The sequence below is a fragment of the Drosophila gunungcola genome, unplaced genomic scaffold, assembly GCF_025200985.1.
Source record: "Drosophila gunungcola strain Sukarami unplaced genomic scaffold, Dgunungcola_SK_2 000001F, whole genome shotgun sequence".
In the NCBI taxonomy this organism is placed as follows: domain Eukaryota; kingdom Metazoa; phylum Arthropoda; class Insecta; order Diptera; family Drosophilidae; genus Drosophila; species Drosophila gunungcola.
Genome location: NW_026453197.1, coordinates 7,747,193 through 7,771,633, shown reverse-complemented (window position 1 = coordinate 7,771,633; position 24,441 = coordinate 7,747,193). Strand labels below are relative to the sequence as shown.

Here is a 24,441-nt window from a genome sequence, read left to right as displayed (position 1 = left end):
GTAAACAAGTCCCGTTGGTTGGTTGTCTTACCGCACGTTACCATCAATTGAACGGTCCGTGTGCTATATTCACACTAGACAGTCTTGACAGACTTGACAGACCCTGCTGATAAGAGCGGACATCGTCTCTGCCTCTCTTCTCTTCTCCTCTGCTCTCCTCTCCTTTAAGTTTGCCCACCTTCCAGATTGATCCACCTCATCGCCCATCTCCATCTCTTCCTCTCTTCTCCCTCTCCCTAAACTTTGCCCCCCCTTTCAGATTGATCCACCTCATCACCCATCTCCACCACTCCAAGAACAAACACACATGCATTGCACTCGGCTCTCTCCGGTCCGAAAAAAAAGTTGTAAGTTTAATCGCGCTTATCTGGTATTTGCTCGGATCTTATCATTCACAGCCTCTGGAGAAGTGAAGATTATGGGATGGCGTATAAAGAAAACACTTGTCGCTCGAATCTTGCGTTGTAACGTGTCTGCTGTCGAGTGTTAGTGTCTTTAATTGTTGGAAAAAAAAAACAGAATACAGAAATAAAGTACAGAAAATAATGTCCAAGAACGAGGATACACCGATTGCCAAGTAAGTTTTTTGGGCGGTATAACGGTTTATCTATCGCCTTCGACTTCTTGCGCAAAAGTTTTTCCCCATTTTCCAGTGCAAAAAGTTGGCCAAAAATAAAATCTCTTTTGGGACGAAATTAACATAAAGCGCCAAATGAGCTGCTGATTTGTTAAATAGGCGTAAGAGCGGACCGCGTGGGAGCGGCGACAACTGACGGTTTTCTCGGATTTCTCGGCTTTCTGGGGGTCTTGGGGATTTTCAAGGTGCGCAGAGGCCTCGAAAAGTTGGCTAGAAAGCTTAAAGCGGGGCAGCTAACGGTTTTTTTCTGTTTTTTTATTATTTTTTTTTTTTACATTCTCCCCACTATTTTTTTTCTTTGTGCAATTGCGTTGGAAAGTTGCAGAGCAAGTAGTTTAGCGCCATTTGCACTTTTCGTAGTAAAAATTACGCGCACTTGCTCTGGCACACCCACACATGGAAGGGAAAACTTATCAACGGGCACATCACACACACACACACACACACACACACACTTACACACGTGCTGCTGACGAAGGCGGCGGCGGAGGTGGCAGTGAAGTGGGCGTGGCCTTTAAGTAGTCATCGTAGTTTGCGTTAAGTAACAAAACTTCAAATTGAATTTTTCGCAGCACTTTTCATTTTAGCACCTATCAAAAAAAAAAAAAAAACCCCTTTTGCAGCGCGTTTCACTTCGTTTTCCGAAGCATCAGCTCATTACAGTGGGAACTGCCTGCTGATGGACGGTCGGTGGGGTTCTTTTGTTTGGGGGAGTGTTCAACACATTGAGTGTGCTTAAATGCCGCAATTTTCCGTTGGCACCGGCAACAACGGTACGTTTTAATTCTTTGCTGGGGTTTTTGGAGTTGAAGCTTCCCCAAAAAAACTTTTCCTGCTGTGGCTGCACTTACTTCTCATTCTTCTCGGGCTTCTTTCACTTGTTTACCGTGGAAAACAAGTACATTTCTATAGAAACTTGGGTAACACAAAAAAAGTTGAGCCAAAAACTCTAACGAATGGCAAATTTTAATTAAAGAATTAGTTGGGAAATAACTTACAAGTATTCGTGTGGTTCTTGGGTATGCATTTCTAGTTCATTCTTGACTTTGATTTTGGAAAATACACGTGTGTACTGAGATTTTACTAAAAAAAAAATTTCAAATTGTCCCTCAATCCTTTAAATATACCTAATGACCCACTGTACATTCAATTTTAATCCTTAATCTAATTTATAGTTCATTGGATTACTTTAAAATACCAATTATTTCAGAAAGGATATTTACAAAATATAAGAATAAGTATCTCAAAATATTGAACCTAAATATTACTTGATAACTTGTTTTATACTTTTTTAAAGTACATTTGTTATCTTTATAACTCCCCAATAAGTGGCTTTAAAATTAAACTGTGAGTAAGGTTTAGTTTTATGTAAATATCAAAGAAATTTGCAAGAACAAGTATAAAATCAAGTATTAAATATTTAAGACTCTTTTCAAAGAGCTTTGCCCTTTAAAAACCAATTAGGGATTCAGTATTGTGTTTTATTTTTCCCATATGCGTCGAACTACAAGCTTTGATAGCTCAAAAGTGAACTCTCATTCAATGCTGCTCGATTGTGAGCTCTGTATTGTTTTTAATATTTAACGTCATTTTAATTAATTCTCGCTAGGCTGCACGCTGTTTTTCATTGGGACAATGAATTTCGAATGGACGGTAGTGAAGTGAAATAACCACATCATATTGTTTTCTTGCAGACGCAACTCGGATCGGACGCGTCGGAGCAACTATGGCACGGCTCCATCGTTCCACCTGCTGGAGCAGGGACAACCAGGTGTGAACGGCAATGGCAACAACAATCACCCGGCAACGCCCTCAACACCTGCGCAAATTTTTTGTTTACACGGGCGGTCCAACAACGTTGAAGGTGAGCGAGGGTGGGGCAACAAGGGGTTAAAGGGTTAAGGGGTTAAGGGGGCGCCACATGAGGTGACTGTGACAAACTGCGGGGCACTTTCGTGTCGCTTTCAATCAGGACGGGCGGACTACCCAGAGTACCCACTGCCTCGCAGCTCGCAGCAATTTGCAGTCATTCATAAATTATCAAGAAAACGCAGCAGGCAGCGCGGCACTTTGCACCAAAAGTCAAATGCAAACAAATCAAATTCGACAACGACGAGAATCAACCAAATTAGTTTTCACATTGTTATATTCGTGCTTTATTTGGCTGTGTATGTTCGCAATATCGTAGATGTTTGATTGTTCTTAAGCGGTTGTTTGTTGTTGTTGTTGTCGTTGTCGTTGTCGTTTTTTCATCGCTATTTTCTTTCGGGGCAAATCGGAAAATTCTCTGCAATTTTCTCCGTGCATTCAGCTTGTATATAATATCGAGTAAACGCTAGCTAATTGGCAGACGTCACGGAAATCGTCGGAAATGAATGATGCCCGGCTGTATAGGAAAGCGGCGATTCCGCTGGATAAAAGCCGCATGGAAAAGCTGCACGAATATGGTGAGCAAACAACTTACCACCTACTCGAAGCCACATTTCCACCCACCACACACTTTTGGGGCCCCTCTGTCATCAATCAGCTGATGATTCCCGAGGTCGGCAAACCAAATTATGTATGGTGGAACTGGTGGAACTGGTGGAGCCTTGCTCCTCATCTCCTCCCCCCTCAGCATCTGTGGCATAATCAAAATTTATGCTCTTTGCTGACACACCGCTGCTGGGAGTAGACCACCGCATCCCACCAACCACCACCCACCATGGCCATATGTCATAAATCGCCAGAGGAGCCAGCGTCATTTTCGTACGACGACGTCGATGAACCAAATAAATGTTTGGCTCATTTTTCGTTTTCTCATCCCGCCCTCGAAAGAATATGTCTACGTTGGGTCAAATGGCTGGAAATCGATGTGGCTATGTCAAGTTTATATTTTAATTTCCTCTGCAGAGACTCCTAGGTGCTTCATTTTTTACACTTGGCAAATATAGTTCGAGAAGCAAATCAATGGTGGCTTATATCGACTAAGACTATACCCTTTAGTTTCTGATAGTAATAAGTGAATTTTTGCCCATATAAAGATAAGTAATTTATCAAATCAAAGAATTTCGTATAATTTCATAAATAATTTTAACGAATTTCGAAAGCGAAAAAACAGGACCTATTGCATATATCTGTTTGGGTAAATTTCATTAACAATACAAATTTGTATTTGATTTATTTCCCTTTACCTAGCTTAAAGTTTTTAAATTTCACTATATTTTCAATACTTTAATGGTATAACCCTATAATACCAGTTTTCTTAGCAAACATGACTTTTTCAGATACTTCATGATTTTTAGTGTCTCTTCGTTATTTATTTGTTAAAAAGTGTACCTTGACCTGATTAATGGCCATCCGAAAGTCGCAAGTGTCCAATAAGATATCCCTTTTTATTTCTCCATTTTTGGTGATGATTCGATTTATTGGCAGACGAGCGAGCTCGAAATGAAATTAACTTGCGTCTAGACGAGGTGGAATTGCCTCCGAGAGCTTCTGCCGTCGTATATTCCGTTTATTGGCACAAGCCGATGGATATATAGTATATTATGTAATCGTCTTGGGGCGCCCGGTGCATTCAATCATAGTTTGAGTTACTAACTCCCATTAGATGGCTTGACTAGCCAAGTGCAGCTGCTCGATACGGATGTCGATGTCGATGCCGATGACGATGCCGATGCAGCTGCTTTGATTTGCGCTGGCCCTTAGTTAGTCGTTCGTTAAACGCGCTCCAGATGGGACCATTTGCAAATGCTCCAGCATACTGAGCTGCTTGAATAGGTCCGTTCATTGTTCCCCCGAGTGAACCTCGTCATTGTTATTGGCGCGCATTCCGATTCCGGGCTATGGATGATATGCTCAAGCTCAGGGAGGCGGAACTGAGCACAGGTAACTTGCTAATTAGGACGGAGGATGCTATATAACCAATGTATCTCAGCTGCGGAGTTAGCTCCAATTAGCATATCAAATATCAAAAACACACGTTTAGCCCAAAGTCATTGCTGAGAATGAAATCAAACTTGGCTACTAAGGCTCTCGAGATATTTGTATTATGATGTCGATTTAAAGTTGGTATGCAGATAGGCCTTTTCCAACTTTTGAGTGCTTGTGCGCTTACTAGAGATGCAACAACATTTAAGCAAGGCACTTGCTTGTAAGCAAAAATAACACAGATTTTATTGAGCCACCTGAGATATTGCTATCCTTTGGATTATATTTAAATCATTTTTTCACTCTATAAAAAATGACAAAGAGAATTTTACGAGCAACAAAAGCAAAGTCCAATTTCGACAATATTTCATATTTTCATATTTCATATGTATATTTACCAAAGGAAAAATCCTTTTTTTTAATATTTTATTTCTGTAACATTTTGAATAACGTTGTTTAATAAAGAACTATTTATTTAATAGTCTTGCAATACATTTTCCTTTAGACTTTAATTACTGAGAATTTTTCCACCAGTAATACAATAATTTAGACTTTCAATTAGTGAATATTAAATGTAGTAATGTTGTCAATGACTTGACGGATCGCCTTTAAACCTCAGTTGACGAGCATTCTTGTCACCTGCCGTAACAATGTCATTGATATTTGCACATAATGGAATGCCTTTTGTCGCGTATTTATTTCTATCCAATTAATGCTTGTGCGCCTGCACTTGGCATCCAGTTTGGGTTCGTCTCCATCATACTGCCATACCCATACCCATACCCATTCCCATTCCCATTCCCCAGCCGATGCCTTTGCCCTCGTCTTCCATTAATTATTTATAAGAACAAGTACACAGTACAATTGTTGCCATGGCAGAACCAGATATGGATGTAAAGATGGAGGTGGCGAATGCGAAGTTGAATGCGAAGGAGCACATCAGTGAATGTGCCGCCCATATCCACCATCCACCATCCACCCAGTATCCAACATTAACCTCTGCTGCTCGGGCATCCAACATACTTTCCGCATTGCGCAAACAAACAAGGCGAACGTTACGTTACGGCACGGCACGGCACGAAATGGTCCAAGGCGACCAATTAAAGATGCAGATGAATCGGAGTTGTTTAAATTGCAAGTATGACGATTCTTATGCATCAGCTGGCTGCAGTGGCTACAGTGGCTGCAGTGGCTCAGTGGCTGCCTCCGACCAAAAAGAGCGAGCCTGGGATGCGGGTCTAATAGGTGAAATTTTCACGTGCCACAATCGTCGCCGTTGCAGGTTGCAGGTTGCAGGTGGCAGGTGGCAAGTTGCAGTGGCTCTTGCTCCGAAAGTGCGGAGCCTTGGTTATGCACTGGAATTTAATTTCGCTGCCGGCATTGTTACTGCCATTGTGTGAGTGTGTGGGCCAGCATGTGGAAGCGAAGGATGTGGATGTAGAGGATGTAGAGGATGCAGAGGATGCAGAGGATGCAGAGGATGCAGGAGCAGGAAGCAGACGGAGGCCAGGCGTCGGTGGCCTTGTGCTGGATTCAAATGAAGAAACCGCGTTCACAACGCCACCATTGTCAGCGATGAGCGACTCCACATTTTGGGTGTCACGCACGGAAAACCATAAATTAACAGAGGGTTAACTAAATTAAAACACTTCGATAATAGACGATTTATTTCATTAAAAGTTTGCTCATGACTTCGCTAGATTATGGAACCTATTAAAAAACTCGTACTCGATAAAATAAAATTACAAATCCATTATGGCCGATTTCTAAAAAATCAAATAAAAGATCGCCAACTTAATTTTAAAATTAACTATGCTTATGGTACAAATATGATTTTTATACAGCTCGCAATGTCAAGGATAAATTGTTTGTTTATAACCTGTCTTTAAGTCTTAAAAATGTTCTAAACTAAGATAGGAAAAAGCGGATCTTATAGTTTATTTAACTTGAGTCGCTCAAATATAGTTAAATTATTAATTATGCTTGGTCACTTAAAACTAAAATATTATTGTGAAATTTAAACCCCCCAAATTAGCATAAATCTAAAAAAAAAATGTTTATTAAAGATTAATAGAGGCTAGATTGTCGCGAACGTGGTCATCTCTATGGCTTCCACTTGCAGCCAACGGAGCATATGCATACGGACATGTATGTGCTCCTGTAGCTTTTACCGCTTTTCCCGCTCCGGACAATGGAAAGCTGCGCTGCAAGGAAAGTTCGAGGAGTGGGCGACCAGGGCATGTGCAAGAGCAAGAAAATGCAGCGGAAATGACAAAGCATGAAATACGGCTGCGACAAATGCAATAAAGTATTTAATAGACTGCTCCTAGCCGACCAAGAGCAACCAGCCAGCCAGCTAGCCAGCCAACTGGCGAACCAAACCGAGCCAAGCAACTACAAACTACCAACTACCAACTTTCGCCTGTCACTGACACCCAAAATGAATAAAACCAGGGGAAGAAAGAAAAAAAAATGGAGAAATAACATAAAAAACAAGCGGAGAAACTCCCGGAAATGGGCCATACACATATTCCGTATCCTTATGGGAGGGGCGTGGCAGGATCAGGAGCAGGAGCAGGAGCTGGAGCTGGAGCTGCGCTGGTGGTCATTATTCACGTACCATGTTAAATAAATTTAAATGCCTGTTTTGTAAATATGTATTGCATGCTCAGCGGCATAACAGATGGGCCAAAGGGAAACTTATTCCCCGAAGGGAGCCCAATGCGCTTCGCATGTGTGTGCAGTGGCACATTGTTAATTTAACGCTTTCGCAAAAAAAAAAAAGACTCAATGGACTTAAGCAGGGCTTAAGAAAATCATGAAATTTATTCAATGGGCATCAAGTGTTTTAAGACCTCATGTAAGCAACAACAAATAATTGAACTAAAAAAAAAAGCATTTAATGAGTACACATTGGTCATGTGATTTATTGGTGTTAAATTTAACGAGTATGCAAGCAGGAAATTCAATTATGGAAAAAATTTGTGTTGTAATTGGCATGCAATATTATAATTTTTTAAAATAGTTTTTTGTTGTGCAATTAACTAATTGGTTAAAAAAATATCAAAAAAATTTGAAGGAGTTAAGTTGTCAGCTTCTTGAAAGATATTTCAATAATTAATAAAAAGTAGCTGGATTTTATTAATCGTATGCAGTTATATGATAAATATACTAGTCAATACAATAATCCCCCAATTTATAACTAACATAAATTTCATTGCTTTTTGTTATGAAACCACATATCATTAGAGTGAATTCTTAACTGTTTCATGTCTAGATGGTCCTGACAAAGAATATATATTGTATATCCTTCATTATAATGAACTTTACAAGAAAAAATTAAGATTAAGTATAAGGTTTACAAGTTTTGGGCTTTGCAATAGAATTTATACTCTTTTATTTTCGACTATTTATTATATGGTTTTAATTTAAAAGAAGAAGACTTTTATTATCCTTAACTTTTAATATTTTCTAATTTGTTTCCTGTATTTAATTATATTTCAGTCCGGGATCATTGCCATCGGGCCCGAAGTGAGGGCGTGGACGTGAAGGCGCGCCGGAAACTGATCATAGCCAGCATTCTGTGTTTGGTCTTCATGATTGCCGAAATCGTGGGTGAGTTGGGTTAATATTTGTAGTAGGGAAACCTTTGCCCTGGCCGTCTGCTCTCAGTTCATCCTTACAAAGGACTCTTTCACCATCAATTCCTTTTTCTGCCATTTCTCTTTCTGTCTGCCTCTCAATTCCCAAACTAATTTTACTCACCTCTGAGAATCTGAGACAACAAATAAACAAAACGTAAAGAGTGAAAAGCGAAAGGCGAAACAAAAAGTTAAGTCAAACAATGCGGGCAACGAGGGGAAGGTAGAGGAAGAGGAAGAGAAAGAGAAAAAAGGACACGAAGGAGACGATTAAAAACTGAGGACCGGAAGTGCAACAATATGGCGACCGGAAGGGCTTACTGTCTGCCCTGTCAACCCACCTCCATTTATGACGGCACTGGGGTTGGTTGGTTATACAATAAACATTTAATTTTCGAGTGGCGACGACGATGTCGTCGCTGCTTCGACGGCTGTTGCCGTTAATCGCTTTGCAATTACCTACAATGTTCGCTTGGCAAAAGGACCCAGAGACCGAGAACCCAATGGAGGTGGTGACCAGTTGTTGGGCCAAAGGATTTCACCCCCTTTTTGCGCCCTTCGCTTTGCACTTTTCTTTCGCTTTCAAATCGAAATCGTCGTTGCGATAATGGAAAATAGAGTGAAAAAGATCTCCAGCTACCCGCTCCTTTAATGTTTTTCCGACTAAAGCCGTCGGCGGGGCGGATTGTCACCTTTTCCCGTTCCCACAGATTGGCGAGTTAATTTTTTGCGCATTTATTTACTTTCACCCCGGAACTTTTCACCTGAAACAGGTGGCGTCCTATCGAACAGTCTGGCCATCGCAACAGACGCCGCACATTTGCTCACCGATTTCGCCAGTTTTATGATCTCGTTGTTTGCCATCTGGATTGCCGGACGCCCATCTACGCAGCGGTAAGTACTCGCAGCCAAAATGAAGACACTGCCAAAAGTCGTTTGCCGGGTGGGAAACGGGTTGGGGAAATCAATAAAACGTAAAGTTTCAATCTTTTCCGCATTTCTTTTTGTGTCCCCCTTATAGTAGCTGCTGCTGCCAACTCCTTTCGGAGATGGTTCGTGTTCGTTCTCCTTTATCACCGTACCGGGTGACTCGAGAGCCCGCTCAGGGAAATAACATAAAACTATTCTCCAAATATCCTCAGCTGGGGTATAGCCATTCCAAGAAGACTCAGGGGAACTTGAAAGCAATGGCTTAAAAATCGAATCCTTAATTAAAGTCATCAATGAACACTTACCTTTTTTTAGTTACATAATAAGTTATGCATTGGTAATTAAAAAGTCAGAACTTGTATTTCTTTTATGATCTCCGGTTTCAATAGTTTAAAACATTTAAAATTTGTAGGTTATTTACAATAGTCAATATTTAATTAGGAATGTTCAGTTTGTTTAGACATTTTTTGTTTTTTTTTTCTGTAGAGATTCTGTAGAGATTGCAATTTTAGATAGTGGCTGGGAAACCTGGTGTATGGCTTTTATGCCTTATTTTTATGAGTACATAGAAAAGCACCTCTTAGAGAAAATTCCCCCTCTAACGAGTGTATCTGCAATGCCCTGCAATTTATATTCCACTCTTATAAGGCTGCGCAGCCTCCATAATTTCTGTCGCTCGACTTGGCCATCCTCCATATCCTCCATATCCTCCGCTGCTGCCTGCATTTCCCATTCGCCGTCGTCTAATTAGGCGAAAAGCCTGTTTCCAAATTTTCAGTGCCTTCCACCAGCGTCTGTGGCTGCTTTTGTTGCTATGGCTAAAAGAGATGACGATTTGTCTTATAGCAAATTAAAATTTTGGTTTATCTGCAAGACACATTTTATTGATCTTAAGCAAGTTGAAAGATACTCATCACTTATAAATTTAGAAGCTTACGGAAAAAAAAGGTCGACTGTATAGTATGTTTGTCTTTGGTAGATTGCTTAGTATAAGATTCTGTAAAATCTTTAAATCTCTTCTCGCTGATTTGTCTTTGATAAATACAGTAATAAATAAATAAATAAGTATAAATACTATATTTTTATTCATTTTAATAATAGACGCTTGAAAATATAAATTTTATATTAGATTAAGCTTTAGCTGCAAAACTAGTGGTAATTTATTTTAAATCACACTTTGTCCATTTGTCCATTTAAAATTTTTGAGAAATTTACTTGTTTTTAATGATTTATATTTACATTTGTTAGATGATTCTCTTTTTTTTGAAATTTATTTCGTGGCAGCACTGTTGGCTGCTGTTGCTGCTGCGCACTGTACGTTTGGCCGTTGCACATTTTTCAATTGGTCGTTGGGAGGTCCTTCCCCTGCTGCCTCCGCTCCTGCTTCTGCCACGCCCTCCCCCCATTCCTGCCCCCCTTTTCCGCCACAGCATCCATCTTGGGCTCAACTAGAAGGAGGGAGGCAAAGCGGCACGTTCTGCTCATTCATGCAAAAATCTCACTCACTCGACGACTCGACTGCAGCCACAAAGTGAATAATGAAAAACTTTTGCAATTTCAAGCGTGTTGCATGGTAATTTTGTAAATTTCGCTCCAGCCACCAGACTCTCAGACTGGGTCTCCTTCGTCTCCGGTGCGTTGATGTTGCTTCTGTTTCTGTTTCTGCTGCTGCTGTTGCTGCTGCTGCTGCTGCTGCTGCTGCTGCTGTTGCTGCTGCATGTTGCAGCAGTCCCAGTCTCAGTCTGGCTGAATGCCACTCTTCTTGGGCCTGGTCCTCTGGCCGGGTTTTGGTTTCAGTGCGGTTCGCAGCCTTCTCTACCTCATTTTTGGCTCCTGCGCCCGCACCACCACCCATTTTGGCGCTCGAGCTGCCGTTGCCGAGTTGACAAGCCTAATTTATCAAAACAAAACACATTTGCACAATTGCAAAGGCAAACGCAGAAAACGAAGTGCAAAACGAGGGAAAAACTAAACACGGTACAGTGGATTGATTCAATTATTACATATGGTATTTTAAGTGATAATGAATGCAAATACTATTCTAAAAAAGGTTATTTGAATAAGTAAAACCCATTGAAATATATTGCAAATACTTTTATTAAACTATGTAGTTATGATCAGTTTACAACTACTATTTTCAACACTTGTAACATATTCGATACTGATAAAGGATTTAAAATTTATAAATAAATATTATATTTGATTTACTCATATTAAGTGTGCGCAGAAAAAAAATTAAATTTAAGAGTAAAAAATAAAATAAAAATGTATAAAAACTGTTTTTTTATGCAGGAATTTCTGTTTCTGTTTCCTTTCAAATACCTGTACATAAAAAATCAATCAAAGCTTATTATTTCTTAGCTAAATAATAAATTTAAATTCTCCAAAGAGTCAGAGTAGAGAAATGAGGTCTTTACCATTTAAAACGTTTTTTAGCATCAGTGGAATATTATTAGATAAATAATTGTATGTAACTTTGCTATTTTTGCTTATACTCCTTATAGCTCATTTTGCTTCGTGCCAAAATGTTTGTTTGGCAAACGTATTTCATTATCGCTAATCCCAATTAAGTGTTTTGGCTACTTTCTTTTAATTATCACAGCCGGTCCCAGTGTGCCCGGAACCGCCATTGAGGTAGCGATGTAGCAGCTCCTCCGCTGGGAAATGGAAAGGAGGAAGGACGAAGGGGTGGGACGCCAGCAGCAGGCGGTCATTAAGTAAATGGCTGCACTTGCAACGCCAACTGCAAGGCCCCAACTTGCGTTTATATTTGTATATACACATATAGAAAGCTCTGCCATACATTGACATTGCTGTGGGGTGGGGGGGGTGGAAGGGGAGGGGGTATTCGGGGCGAGGATACGACGGATGTTTGCTGGAAATTAAATTGTATTATTATGGCGAGACATTAACGAATGTTGCTGCCTGCTGCCTGCTGCCTTCTGGCATCGCATTAGTTAGCAGGCTGGCAAAATTGTTGCCTTTTGCCATTATTTCAATTTTATAACGAGAGTGGTATTCACCCTGCCCACCTGTCGGTTACCGGTTGGTCCTGTTTTTGGTCCTTGGTTTTGGTCCTCGTCCTCGTCCCCGTCCCCGTCCCCGTCCTCGTCCTGATGTGGCTTGGTTTGCTTTCTGGTCTGGGTGGGGCTTTAATTGAACAACCCTCGACTTGGTCGACATCGCCGTTCAGGTGTTGACTTTGACCCGAGCAAAAAAAAAAAAAAACAAAAGCACAAAAAATAATAATACACGAAAAATAAGCATGCAAAACGCTCATTACATTAGGGAAATTTAGAAAAACACTCCCCACTTCTTCCCCAAAAATTTATCATCCGGGGGGGATGAAGCCGCGCCCCAAAACGAACTCAAATTAAAATAGCATTTGACAAATTTTGGTCACATTTATCAACTCATGTTAATTTTAACTACCCCTCACTTTCCGCTCGTGTTTCGTTTTGTGGCTTAGAAGTTCAGCTCTTGACATCTTGAAGAGGATATCATTTTATTGCTGGCGACTTATTTCGGTTATTTGAAAGCGTGTCACTTCTGACCGATGAATGTTTGGCATTGATGTTGAGTAAATTAAAAATTAAAGATCTCTCAAAATGTATTTAAAATAGAAATCCCAGTAAATGTTGTGAAATTGCGGATTGTAAAGAAGAACTTAACTTTCTTAAAGACAACATTTAAGTTAAATCTAATCAGTTTGAAACACCATTTATCTAAATGCCATATCATATGTGATTAAGTCAGTAAGTCTTTGCTGAAATTTCACATTAAGCTATTTGTCAAATTTATTTAAGAAAGATATTTAATAATAATATTTAAAAATGTTTAAGGGAAAACTTTACTTTCTGAAAGAGAATGTTTAATTTGACCCTAAGCAATTTGAAACGCTATCTAAATTCCATATCGCTTGTGAATAAGTCAGTCAATATAAGCAAATTAAGAATTTCTGATGTTTAAATCAAAAAAACAATTTGAAGCACTTCAGGATGTTGATGCTTAAATCAAACAAATTATTTATATAGAATTTTTGAACGTTAAAGCTCTAAGGGTGCATTTAAAGTGCAATACTTTTATGCATACCAAACCAACTATTAGTTTGTCAAGTTATTTTCTCGTTAAACTACCAAAGTTTTGCCAACGTTATCGTGTGGCAAGTGGAAATTATTCTCCTCCCCATCGCAGACTCATTATCTTCACCTGCCTTCACATTAATTAAGCTGACTCCCTTTTATCTTTGACAGGATGTCCTTCGGCTGGTATCGGGCTGAGGTTATTGGCGCCATGGCCTCCGTCTTCATGATCTGGGTCATCACGGGGATTCTCGTCTGGCTGGCCATCGGACGTCTCATTAGCGGCGACTACGAGGTGAATGCGAAGATCATGCTGATCACCTCGGGCCTGGCCATATTGGTGAATGTCATGTGAGTATGTACCTACTATGTAATATTTGCCCCCTGATATGCAGATCTTTGATTGCTGGCCGTCTGGGGAAACGGCATTCTGTCTGCTCGCCCGTGCGACTGCAAAGTTTTCCCGTTTTCCCCGGGCAGTTTTCCAATTGCAATTGCCGCAATCAACTTGTCCCAGGCATGGGCCACCAAATGGGTCAACACGGCGCACACTGCAAACGTCTCCCGATCCCAGACCCACTCCGATTCCTGGATGCCATTCCCTTACGTATCCGCCAGTTGTTGCGGCAACTTTCTCCACATTTTAGCGACAACTTTTTCCACAAGTTTAGAAATTCTTCTCGTTTTACTTTTTTCTATTTCCTTTTTTTTTTGGCGTCAACAAAAGCCAAAAGCGGCAGCGTCGAGGAGTTTGCTGGTGTTTGCTTTGGCCAGCAGCAAAGGTGGGAAATTCTCTAGGCGGAATGGGGTAACGTGCCATCGAAAGGGGTTTCGATAATGCCCCTCCAGCCATTGGATTTTTTTTTTCATTTCGGGTAGCTAAAAATAAATCGAGGCCGGCAAAGTTTAACGTTTTATTTAATATAATTGTAATTTCTCAATCGACTCTTTTCACGATTCCAAGGAAAAAACTGTAGGGACGAAGAAAAATAAAGATTCAAATTGTTATTATTAAAAAGAATTTAAAAAATCTTAAGAAAAGTTCTAGCGTATACTAAAATATCTGTTATTAAAAACTTTAAAGGTTTTTTTAATAAGGATAGTTAGAAAACATCAAGCAATTGTACAAAATGGATACTTTTAAAGTTTACCCTTTTTATGTATACTATAATAGTATGCAACAACCGATTAATTCTGAATTTTGATTATAAGAAAGAAGACTATTCTTTTATTTTAAGGAGGAACAAAAAAAAACTAGTTTTGTATTTCTTTAAAGTAGAAAATGGCTAGTGTTTTGTTGAAGGGCATTTTCAGTTCGTTAAATTATTTACTAATCGCTTCGCTTGTTTTGATTTTGAGGAGTGCAGAACTTGCAAGCATCTCGCCCCTTTGCCTGCCACGCCCCCCTTCACCGCCTTCTTGCTGCCATTGATGCTCATTCATGTGGCTGTCGAAGCATAGTTTTTGGCGCATAAATCGCAACGTTCAATGCCGAGCTAGCTTACATACACACACGTTATGATTCCTGCCCCTCTATTCACCACCCACCGCCCAGCGCCCCTTTCCCCATGCCACGCCCACCTCAGCTCACCTATTTTCCTGCACGAGTGTTGCTGCAGCTGTTGTTGCTGTTGTTGTTGCTGTTGCTGGTACTTGGGCGGTAGCGCAAAAATTTTCCAGTTGACGTTGGCATTTTCAGTGTTTGCCACTTGAATTGTTTGATTACGTGAATTGATTGTGCAAAACGTGCAGCAGTAGCAACTCTCCTGGCTTACAGATTTGGCCAGGAGGAAAGGGAAGAAGATGACCGGACTTGGCCGAGATGGGCGCCAGTCCGGGGGGCGTGGCTGAGGCCATCTTTGGAAGCTGCCATAAAAGTAGGAAGTTAAGTCAAGTCAATACTGGCTGCTTCCTCCAGTTTATTTTACATAGAGCAAATATAGTAGCTATTCTTTTAGATTTGCAATTTGTTCAACCTTTTCGAACACAAAAGTTTTCACTGAAGTTCATCTTAATAAAACAAAACCAAATGAACGTAAAACTTAAAACTTTTTTTTTTTAAATCATTTTTATTGGAACCACTTGGATTGAATTTATTTCTTAACTACACTATTTTCGGTTCTGTGTTGATTCCTTAAAATTTATAGAGAGTTTTATGTATATAATATAATATATACATTTTTTTTTATAAAACACTTTTTTGGTTTTTGGACTTGAGGAGGCATCCGGCTCGATTTTTAACATGCTATCTAAAGGAATTTTTTTTTTAATGGAAACATTTTTTTTCTGTGTACCCTCGACCTGTGTTCGAACAACAGAATTAAATGGCCACCTTTTACCGTTATGCGTTTGGCCAAACGAGTTTGCAGCAAGTTTCAACTATTTTCGGTCTGGCTTGCGCTCGTTGTTATATTGAAGGCTTTTTACTTAGTTTCATTTAGTTGTTGAGCGCTCTCTGGATTTTATTTTTTGCGAGTTTTTAGTTCAATTAGCACAATGCCAAAAATAGCTCGAAAGCGCTTTACCCACACACACACACACGCACAGAATTTTCCGGATTCGCTTTGTGTGCTGTTGTTGGGTTAACTTTTGAGTGGCGGCAACGACGTCCGTCGACTTCACATCGTTAAAACGCCCATTAGAGCAAAAGCGGGGAAACCGGAGAAACAGGACGAGAAGCAGAAAAACAGAGAGTTAACTAACCCAAGTACTGTAATATAACCTCCGATGAACCGCACCTTCGATCCTCACTTCATTTCACTTTGTTCTCAAACTAATTATTTGAAACATACAAAGTATGTAGTAGTAGTATGTAGTATGTAGTATTTTTAAAATGCTCAGACACCTTTACGTTAATAAAGCGATGGAAGAGTCTCAAATAATATAGAGAAATTTTTAGTCATATTTTCCTCCCTGTTTTATTTGAATCCTCAAGATTTATAAAGATAGAAAAAAACCTGATATAAGCCATACTGCATACAACATTAAAGGTGTTATTTTCGAAATAAATCTGAGACAATCCGTGCATTCTAAAGCTTCCTAAAATGTTCTGATTAAAAAGCTAAATGACTTAAATTAAAACTGATTAAATTTAAATTTTATCTTAAATTAAATTAAATATTACATATTTTTGTAGTGATTTTTTAGATATTAAGTAAAAAAAGATAAATCTTTTTAAATTTTGCATTTTTAAATCATTTAAGAATTGTTTTGTGTAAAAAGTATTTGTTTAAATTAAAAGGTACTTCTCTCTCAGTGGTCTTTTATTATTATTTTATTATTATATTTTTGCCTGTGGATAATGAAATAAGTTTTACGAACATGAAATACAGCTTTTTTCAGTTCGCTAAAATCATTGCATTTCCTTCTGGCTGTCGACTTTTACTACAAAGTTTCCGTAAAAAATCTCTAAATAAATTAATTTAATTTTTAACCATAAAATCCATATTTAGAGTTTTGACTGTACGCAAACACATCCGAACTCTCATAAGGCCTGACCTTAAACTGCAAGTGGGACATTAGCGAGAGCAAATGCCAGTGAAATATGAGAGGTTTGTTCTGGTGGGAAAAGCGGGGAAAACTACTGCGGCAGCAAGGTGCTAAAGCAATTACAAGCAGGGTGTGGAGCAATGGAAATGGCAGTTAGGACAGATGGATGAATGCGCAACGAAATCTCTCTTTAAAGCAATCAACAATTTGAAACGAACCAGAGTTTGTTCAATTTAATTTTAAATCAAATTTTAATATGTTGTACAATTAATTATCACTATGCTAGAAAAAAAAATTTAGGATGTTATTTGAATGACAGAAATCTGTTTGCCTTTCGATTTTTTTCTTTCAATATACGAGCTTTTTTGTTTCTTTAATAACAAAATAAAACTCGTGTTTTATATGCACTTAAAACTTTTCATAGATTTGGAAGCAACCTAAGCTGAAAACAAACTTAGTTTTTACCCCTAAAGGTAACTGGATTTGTTGAACATTCAATCAACTCTGAACGAACATGGTAACTAAACGGTGGAGTAGGATGTATTTACAGAAGCAGTTATAAACATTGTTAGTTGGTATTATACAGCGTTATTGATAGATCTTTCAATACCTCAAAATTGCTAAAACTTTTGTTTATTCTTCAATAGTTCCCATATTTTCTTCTATAAATTCACTTCTTCCACTAGATGTATTTTATTTTTGTTTATGCTTACTGCTCACTATGTGAATATTGAGCCTGGTCGTCTGTTCTCCCCTCTCCTCCGTTCTGGCCAGCCATTTGAGACCGAAGCTGGCCAAAAGCTTGTTAGCCTGACAACTCAATTTCATTTTCAATTTCTTAAGACCACGCTGCGATGGCCCAGCCAGTTCGGTTCGAAGAAGTTACCAGGCCAAATGTGGCCATAATTTGTCAAACAGCAAAAAAATAGGAGACTCCAGGAGAGAAAAACAAGGAGCAAATAAATATAAACGGTGATGAAGAAGGAGAAGCGCTGGCTGCCGCTTCGTGTGGGGCATCTTGTTAATGGGCACTAAATAAATTGTACAGGGCACCGTAGATCCAGTTGCAGGAGTGGTAGTGGTGCCAGATCAGCTTTTTTTTAAGTGTAACAAATATAAAAATAGTAATCAGTGCAGCAAATCACTCCCCGAATGACCATATAAATATTCTTGTGAAACTTTCCCATAAGAGCCCATAAACAATACTAGTCTTCAGTTAACACTTCTTCTATTTTAGAACTATTCTGATTTGGACAACTTTATTATAAAGCTGCCCTAAAAACAAAGTAATGTTTTTATTTTTGTAGAATTCATGTTAAATGGAAAACGTTGAATAGATAATAAATACATAAGCAAAGTATAGAAAAAAGAAAGTAAAATAATTAATTTGAATTTTATTTTTGTTATTTTTAAAAATATAAAAGAACAACAATTCTGATGTCGATTTGAAATAGGAAAGGAAATTCAGTTTATTCGGTACGCCTGGAACAGCACTTTGTAGTCTCCGAAAATAGCTCACATTGTTATGACCCTGCCTCCGCCTTTTTGGTCCTAACCAGCGTGGCCACGTGGTCGGTCAGCGATAGAGGTCCATGTTGGCGCCACGGCTTCCATGCCGAGCACATACGCTTTTCGACTTTGAACATCCGATTGCCGAGGCATTACCCCTGCTCCTGCCCCTGCTCCTCCTTCTACTCCGCCAATCCCCTCCTGCGTTGTGTGTCCTCGAGCGCAAAAAATGCCAATGCGAGCGACATTCCCCAGCCATCAGCAGCCCCCATTTTCCCCCGGATGCCTCGCCAACCTGCCACATAGCCAACCCGGCATTGTTGTTCCAACTGTGGCGCTGTAATTTGTAGCGCGCAATGAAGCATTTCCCCTTGATTTTGCGGCATCTTTACTCGCCTCGTTAGTGGCCAACAAACGACAGCAGCCATGACAACACCAGGAGTTGGGAAAACCGGGAGCCAGGAGGTCCTGCAACCCAGCAGAGTGCCAGTGCCCCAGGACCAAGAGCGAAAGCTCCGGCTCCAGCTCCCGGCTGTGTGGCGTATATGCCATGTCCTGATTTAATTGACAGGAACATAAATATTAGCACATATCTTGACTCAGCTCGCCTTGGCTTTGGTCGCGTATGTGACTGCTGCCAGGATTTCCAGCCACTAAGGATGTCTCGGGGCTCTGGTCCTGGTGTCCTAGTCTTGATGTCCTGGTCGTGGTCCTCGTCTGGGTCTTGGTCTTGATTTCGGTGTGGTCTGTCACCCGGATGAGCTGCTCGTTAAGCTGTCGCGCCAAGGAGCCCAGGATCCAAGGAGCAAAACCAGGGATAACGACAGCGGGACACGTTTATTGCACTCATCGTAACGCGACTTTTACACCCAGAGCTGTTATTTATTTGACTAGTGGTGTGCTGAGACAGTCCCTGTAAATCTTCCAAAAAAAAAAACAAAAACTGTTTTAAAACGAACTATTAGTCTACATTCTATACACGTAGGGAGCCAAAAAATATTTGATTGCAATGCTCAATTTTTTAAAATAGTATATATAAAATTTGGCAATTCTAAACATTTGAATACTAATAACATTGAGAGGAAATTTTTCAGTATATTGTTTTTGGTTGTAAAACAGCAATTGTTCATTTTCCATGTAACACTAAAGCTTATTCATTTATTTTATTTATTAATTAAGATTTAAAGCCGCTATTTATGTTAAGCTTTTAAACGCTTTTGTTAAAAATTATTATTTAACAGCCGACTGAAGTATGAAAAGAATTTTTGTTTGAAACCAATATGTTTATGACGCCATATAAAAACCAATCTATACTTTTTAAATATTTTTTTGGAATGGAAACAAGTTGAGTTTTTATTGAAAAAGACACTTATACGTTTACGTAACGTTCGCGTAAAATAAATGAAGTCATTTTTCCACCCAGCATAAAGTCGTTTTTAAGACCATCAAAATGTCTTTGAGTCCCCAATGGAGAACGTCAATTAGCCGCAAATCGACGTCGCAGCAGAGGTTCCATTGGAATGGTTAGTTGGCGGCGTTTTTGGGTTCCGCTCCGTGGCTGCTCACTTTGTGCTTTGTGCTTTGCCCTCCTCCGCTGCCAAACGGTTGTGCGTAATTTATGCGAGTTTATTTATTGATGCCCGGCACACTGCATTGTTTCCCAAAAAGCCGGCTAAGTGCAGCCGGCGGCGACGACGGACGGAGAGTCCGTTGGCATGTCGGATGGTCGGACGGTGGGATGGCCGGTCGACCATTGCCTTTTTCCCCAAATAGAAAAGCCATAAATCTGCAATGTCGGAGCATTTAAAATGAATAAAAAGTCAATGTGCCGAGCTATTAACTGCCGATCCATGCCGTGAGCTGAGGGGATGGTAGATGGCCTGGTCAAGCGGTTGCCATTTTCGACAATACATTTGTATTTGCATGCGGCAATGTGTCCGGACGTACTGAACTGGGGCAGCCCAGATGGGGTCGGAATCATCGGACGGGAGCGGTTAGTTTGGCTGGTCGGCTCTTTCGGAGGATCCCTTGCACACTTGCACACTTGCACACAGGACTCGCACACACCTTCCGGTACACAGAGCAGCAAAACAGTGAACAGTGAACAGTGAACAGTGAACACTGCATCCAGGATTCGGGATTCAGGACTCAGGACTCACGATTCAGGAGGGAGGAGGGGCAGAGAGCGCACTGTACAGTGCCCAAAATTATTTATTTTGAAAAGAAAAATGTAATTGATTTATGGAAATGACTGCACAACCTATAAAGTCTAGTTAAAGGGGTCTCAAAAATAAGGGGCGATAAAATAAAAGTTGCAAAAATATTATAATATACTGTTATGAATATTTTTTATAAGCAATCAGTTTTTAATACAAATTGGTTGGGACAGCAGAAAAAAATATAGGAAACCATTTTAGCTTTTAACTAGCACTTCAAATTGATACATTTATAGAGTGCGCTATATGTTTCTTTTTTTTTTTGTGTATTGTGAAAGCTAATGAAAGCTGGTTTCTTTTGTTCAAATTTAAATATATTTTAAATTTTTTGGGAATATACATTTTTGTACTTAATGAATATATCCCTTTGCTACATTTTTTAAAGATTGGTTTAGGTTATTTTAAAGTCTCATTGTAAAAGCCTTCTACTCAATGATTTATTTCATTTTCTGATATAATTTCTGGGAATTTACATTCCGGATCTTATCAGTATAGGCCATGTCCATTCCGAAATCGACAGAGTCGTCTTTTTATCCAGACCTTGTGCAAAAACTGACAATTCGAGCGTTAAATTTCATTTAAAGAATTCAGCTTCCTGCTGTTTAATTCCATTTGGGGACTTGCTCGGCCATTTGGCTCCACTGTCCGTGACCTGAGTGTGTTTGTCTGACTGTGCGGTGCGGTGCGGTGCGGTGCGGTGCGGTGCGGTGCGGTGCGGTGCGACTGTTGTTGGTGCATTAAAATGCTGAAATAAAATGCCAAACAATGCAAAAGCGTTGCCCGCATACCGTACCAAAGCCCCTTTTCCCTCTTTTCGGCCAGCAAAGAAAACACACAAAAAATAAAGAAACGAAACATTTTGGGTGCGTTTTTGTTTTCATACTGTGGCCAGGCCAACGTGCCCCAGACAGGTATGGATTTTTTGGTTTTGCTTCTGTGTGTCGGTGTATCTGTGTGTGTGTGTGTGTGTGTAAGAGTATGAGGCTGCAGAACTGGCACAAAAATAGCTTGCAACATTTTTAAGCATATTAAATATTTGTGATAACGTTTCCCATTTCTCTCTCCAATTCGTTTTTTTTTTTTTTTGTTTGGTTAGTATGGGCGTCCAGTTGCAGCACGGCCATTCGCATGGTTTGGGAGGAGGTGGTGGTGGTGGTGGTGGTCATGGCCACAGCCATGGTGGCTCCTCCAAGAAGTCGAAAAAGAAGACGCCCCAAGCCATTCCGTCGCACGCCCATGCCACGTCCACGCCCTGTTCCGCCTCTCCCAACCAGCGGATTGAGGGGGGCGTGGCCTTTGCCCCCGAGGACGCCGAGCTGCCCGGCAGCGGTCTGCCCACGTTCTCCTACCAGAACGCCAAGCTGGTGGATCCGGCCGCCGACCTGGAAATTGCAGCCGTTCTGGCCGAGACAGCACCCGGATCACATCATCATGGCGGAGCGACTGGACGCGAGGCGGTCAACATGAATGTCCGGGCTGCCCTCATCCATGTGATTGGCGACGTCATCCAGAGCGTGGGCGTTTTTGTCGCCGCCGGTGTCATCTACTTTTGGCCAGAGTACTCCATCGTTGATCCCATTTGCACGTTCGTCTTCTCCATCATCGTCCTCTTCACCACGTTCACGATCATGAAGGATGCCCTGCTGGTGAGTGCAATATTATTTCCATTTGCTTTATCATGCTTATATTCATCCAATTGATTCAACAATGTTCGGTTCTATTGAACTTCTTTAATTTTTATATCATAACTTTGGCATTAGCAGCTAAAATTGTCACCATTAGACCATTTTGCACTTTTCATGAGAACCATACAAAATATAAGGCCAGGTGAAATATATTAACAATACATACTTTTTTTTAAAAATACAAATAACTTTGCACATTCGAAGTACAAATTAAGAAAACTATTAAAAATTATTAATATGATTCTCACCACAAAAACTGCTGTTTAAATCTTATTAGTCTAATTGCAGTATTATTATAGATGCCTTGTAAGAATTCAAAATTAATATAATGCATTTTTTTGGTTACTAAATTGAAACGTGTTTTTAGCTGTTGGCTCTGCACTTATATATTTTATTTATTAACACTGAATGTCACGGATTGATTAAACGGACTAAAAAAGTATCATTATAAGCAGCATTTTATTTGGCTAAAACTTTTACAGTAATTATATAACATATTACTTAAAATGTTAATACATTAATAGTAAATATATGAAAGTTAGCAGATAAGTGCTGATTTTTTATATTCGAATTTAATAAAATGACCTAAAATATTAGTATACGAATATATTTGGCTACAGCACATGCCCTTACAGTAATTAATTTTGCATTTATTTCAATTGACTTGACTATTTTACAAATATTTATCAGATCACCGGTTAACTGCTGTACCTGTTTGCTTTTCATCCCCGCAGGTGCTCATGGAGGGGACGCCCAATTACATGCACTATGCCGAGGTGCTGCAGATTTTCCAAGGCATCGAGGGCGTTGAGCGGGTGCACAATTTGCGCATCTGGGCGCTGAGCATTAATAAAGTGGCGCTATCTGCGCATTTGGCCATTGGTAAGTAGCTGCCCCCGGGCGTTCGGTCCGGCCTCTTTCGACCAAAACAGGCCAAAACAGCACAGAGCCGACGAAACCACACCGAATCAGACCAGAAAGGTCGTTGGGTGGGTGGCCTTTTTGGCCCTGATGCATGTGTTTGTCGAGATGGGTGGTGTGTTGGGGGGTCGCGCTTTTGGGCATGGAGGGTAATTATCCCAATGGATTTGTTGTTGTCCCAAGAGCTGCACCCACTGGTTCCCGGTTCAGGGCCATGTCCATGGGCAGACAGTGAGCAATTAGCTTAATTATTTTTGAAATGGCTTTTTAAGCGTGGACAATTTTGATAGAGCCAGTGAGCGAGAGCAATGGAGTTGCGCCCCCATTAGTGTTATCCCTCTGATACCGCCTAATCGTTTCCCATACTCCTCATTCTCCGCACACAGCCACCAATGCCAATCCGAAACGGATTCTGGATGCAGCCACCTCGGCGGTTCATCTGCGCTACAACTTCTTCGAGACGACCATCCAGATCGAGGACTATGTGGCCACCATGGAGAGCTGCCTGCAGTGCAATGTGCCGGAGAAGTAGAGTCCCTGTGCCAATACGTATGTTAATATAATACGATGTATGTTCAATATTTATTTTGCTGTACGTCAGATAAGAGTGACACCCTGGCCATGCATGAAATCGGTCAACAAAAACCCGGTAAACAAACCAACAACTAAACATAATAATAAAATTGGCGTTGATTTTGCTCCATACTTGTTGTTTACCACAAACACCTGGGTGTTGCCTAATATATTCAGCATTACATGTACCCATCATAAAGTGTCCAAACACCTGGAGTTGTTTAGCATATACCCCTCATAACGTACACTTCATCATGAGCTGGTGACAGTGGGGTGATAAATATCACTCCTACCATAACCTTCATAATGCGGAATGCAATAAATTTTTCAAATTCTACTTAAAAGTTGTGTCAGGCTGACTCTAAAAATGCAATGAAAGAAATCGCTTTAGTATTCGGACACCAATCAGCTCTATCGAAATTTATTGGGTTCAGCTTTTAATCGAATTCCCCAACTACAATCCCTTTGGTCGACTTTTTTCTAGCAAATTTGTTCATGGTTCCCTGCGTTGCATTGGTCGAAGGGGGCTAGTTTCCATCAAATTCGATGCATGAGCGATATGCAAACACGCATAAAAGTTATTAAGCTGCCGATGGCTGCCCACCGGCGATGATGTTGCACCCAAAAAAAAGGCCACCGCGCCCGAAACTAATGCCAATTTATGGGTGGGGGCTTGGGTTGGTTATAGTCATGGGCACGGTGGATTTCCCAGGCCATCACACCTGGCGGCTTACCCCCTAGCCCACTTACCCACTTACCCCTAGCCACATGCCATTATGCATAATTTGGATGTGTGTGTGGCCATTGCGTAAGCGACATTGCGTGTGGAACGAAGAGCCGCTTTCA

At 40.3% G+C, this 24,441-nt stretch overlaps 1 protein-coding gene across 3 annotated transcripts; it reads left to right on the top strand.

Moving 5' to 3' along the window:
• The first annotated feature begins 320 nt into the window (after positions 1-320).
• On the top strand, positions 321-23,727 carry LOC128261205 (proton-coupled zinc antiporter SLC30A2). Of its 3 annotated transcripts, XM_052994771.1 has the most exons (9): positions 321-577; positions 2,332-2,501; positions 8,054-8,164; positions 8,964-9,084; positions 13,374-13,553; positions 21,513-22,062; positions 22,836-22,983; positions 23,409-23,571; positions 23,624-23,727. In XM_052994771.1, exons 1-8 carry the CDS (start codon positions 546-548, stop codon positions 23,552-23,554), a joined length of 1,458 nt encoding a protein of 485 aa, XP_052850731.1. In that variant the 5' UTR covers positions 321-545; the 3' UTR covers positions 23,555-23,571; positions 23,624-23,727. The 3 variants fall into 3 exon arrangements, with proteins under 3 accessions (XP_052850731.1, XP_052850730.1, XP_052850732.1); XM_052994770.1 differs by having other exon boundaries at positions 23,409-23,727; XM_052994772.1 differs by lacking the exons at positions 321-577; positions 2,332-2,501 and adding an exon at positions 2,737-3,084 and having other exon boundaries at positions 23,409-23,727.
• The last annotated feature ends 714 nt before the right edge of the window (positions 23,728-24,441 follow it).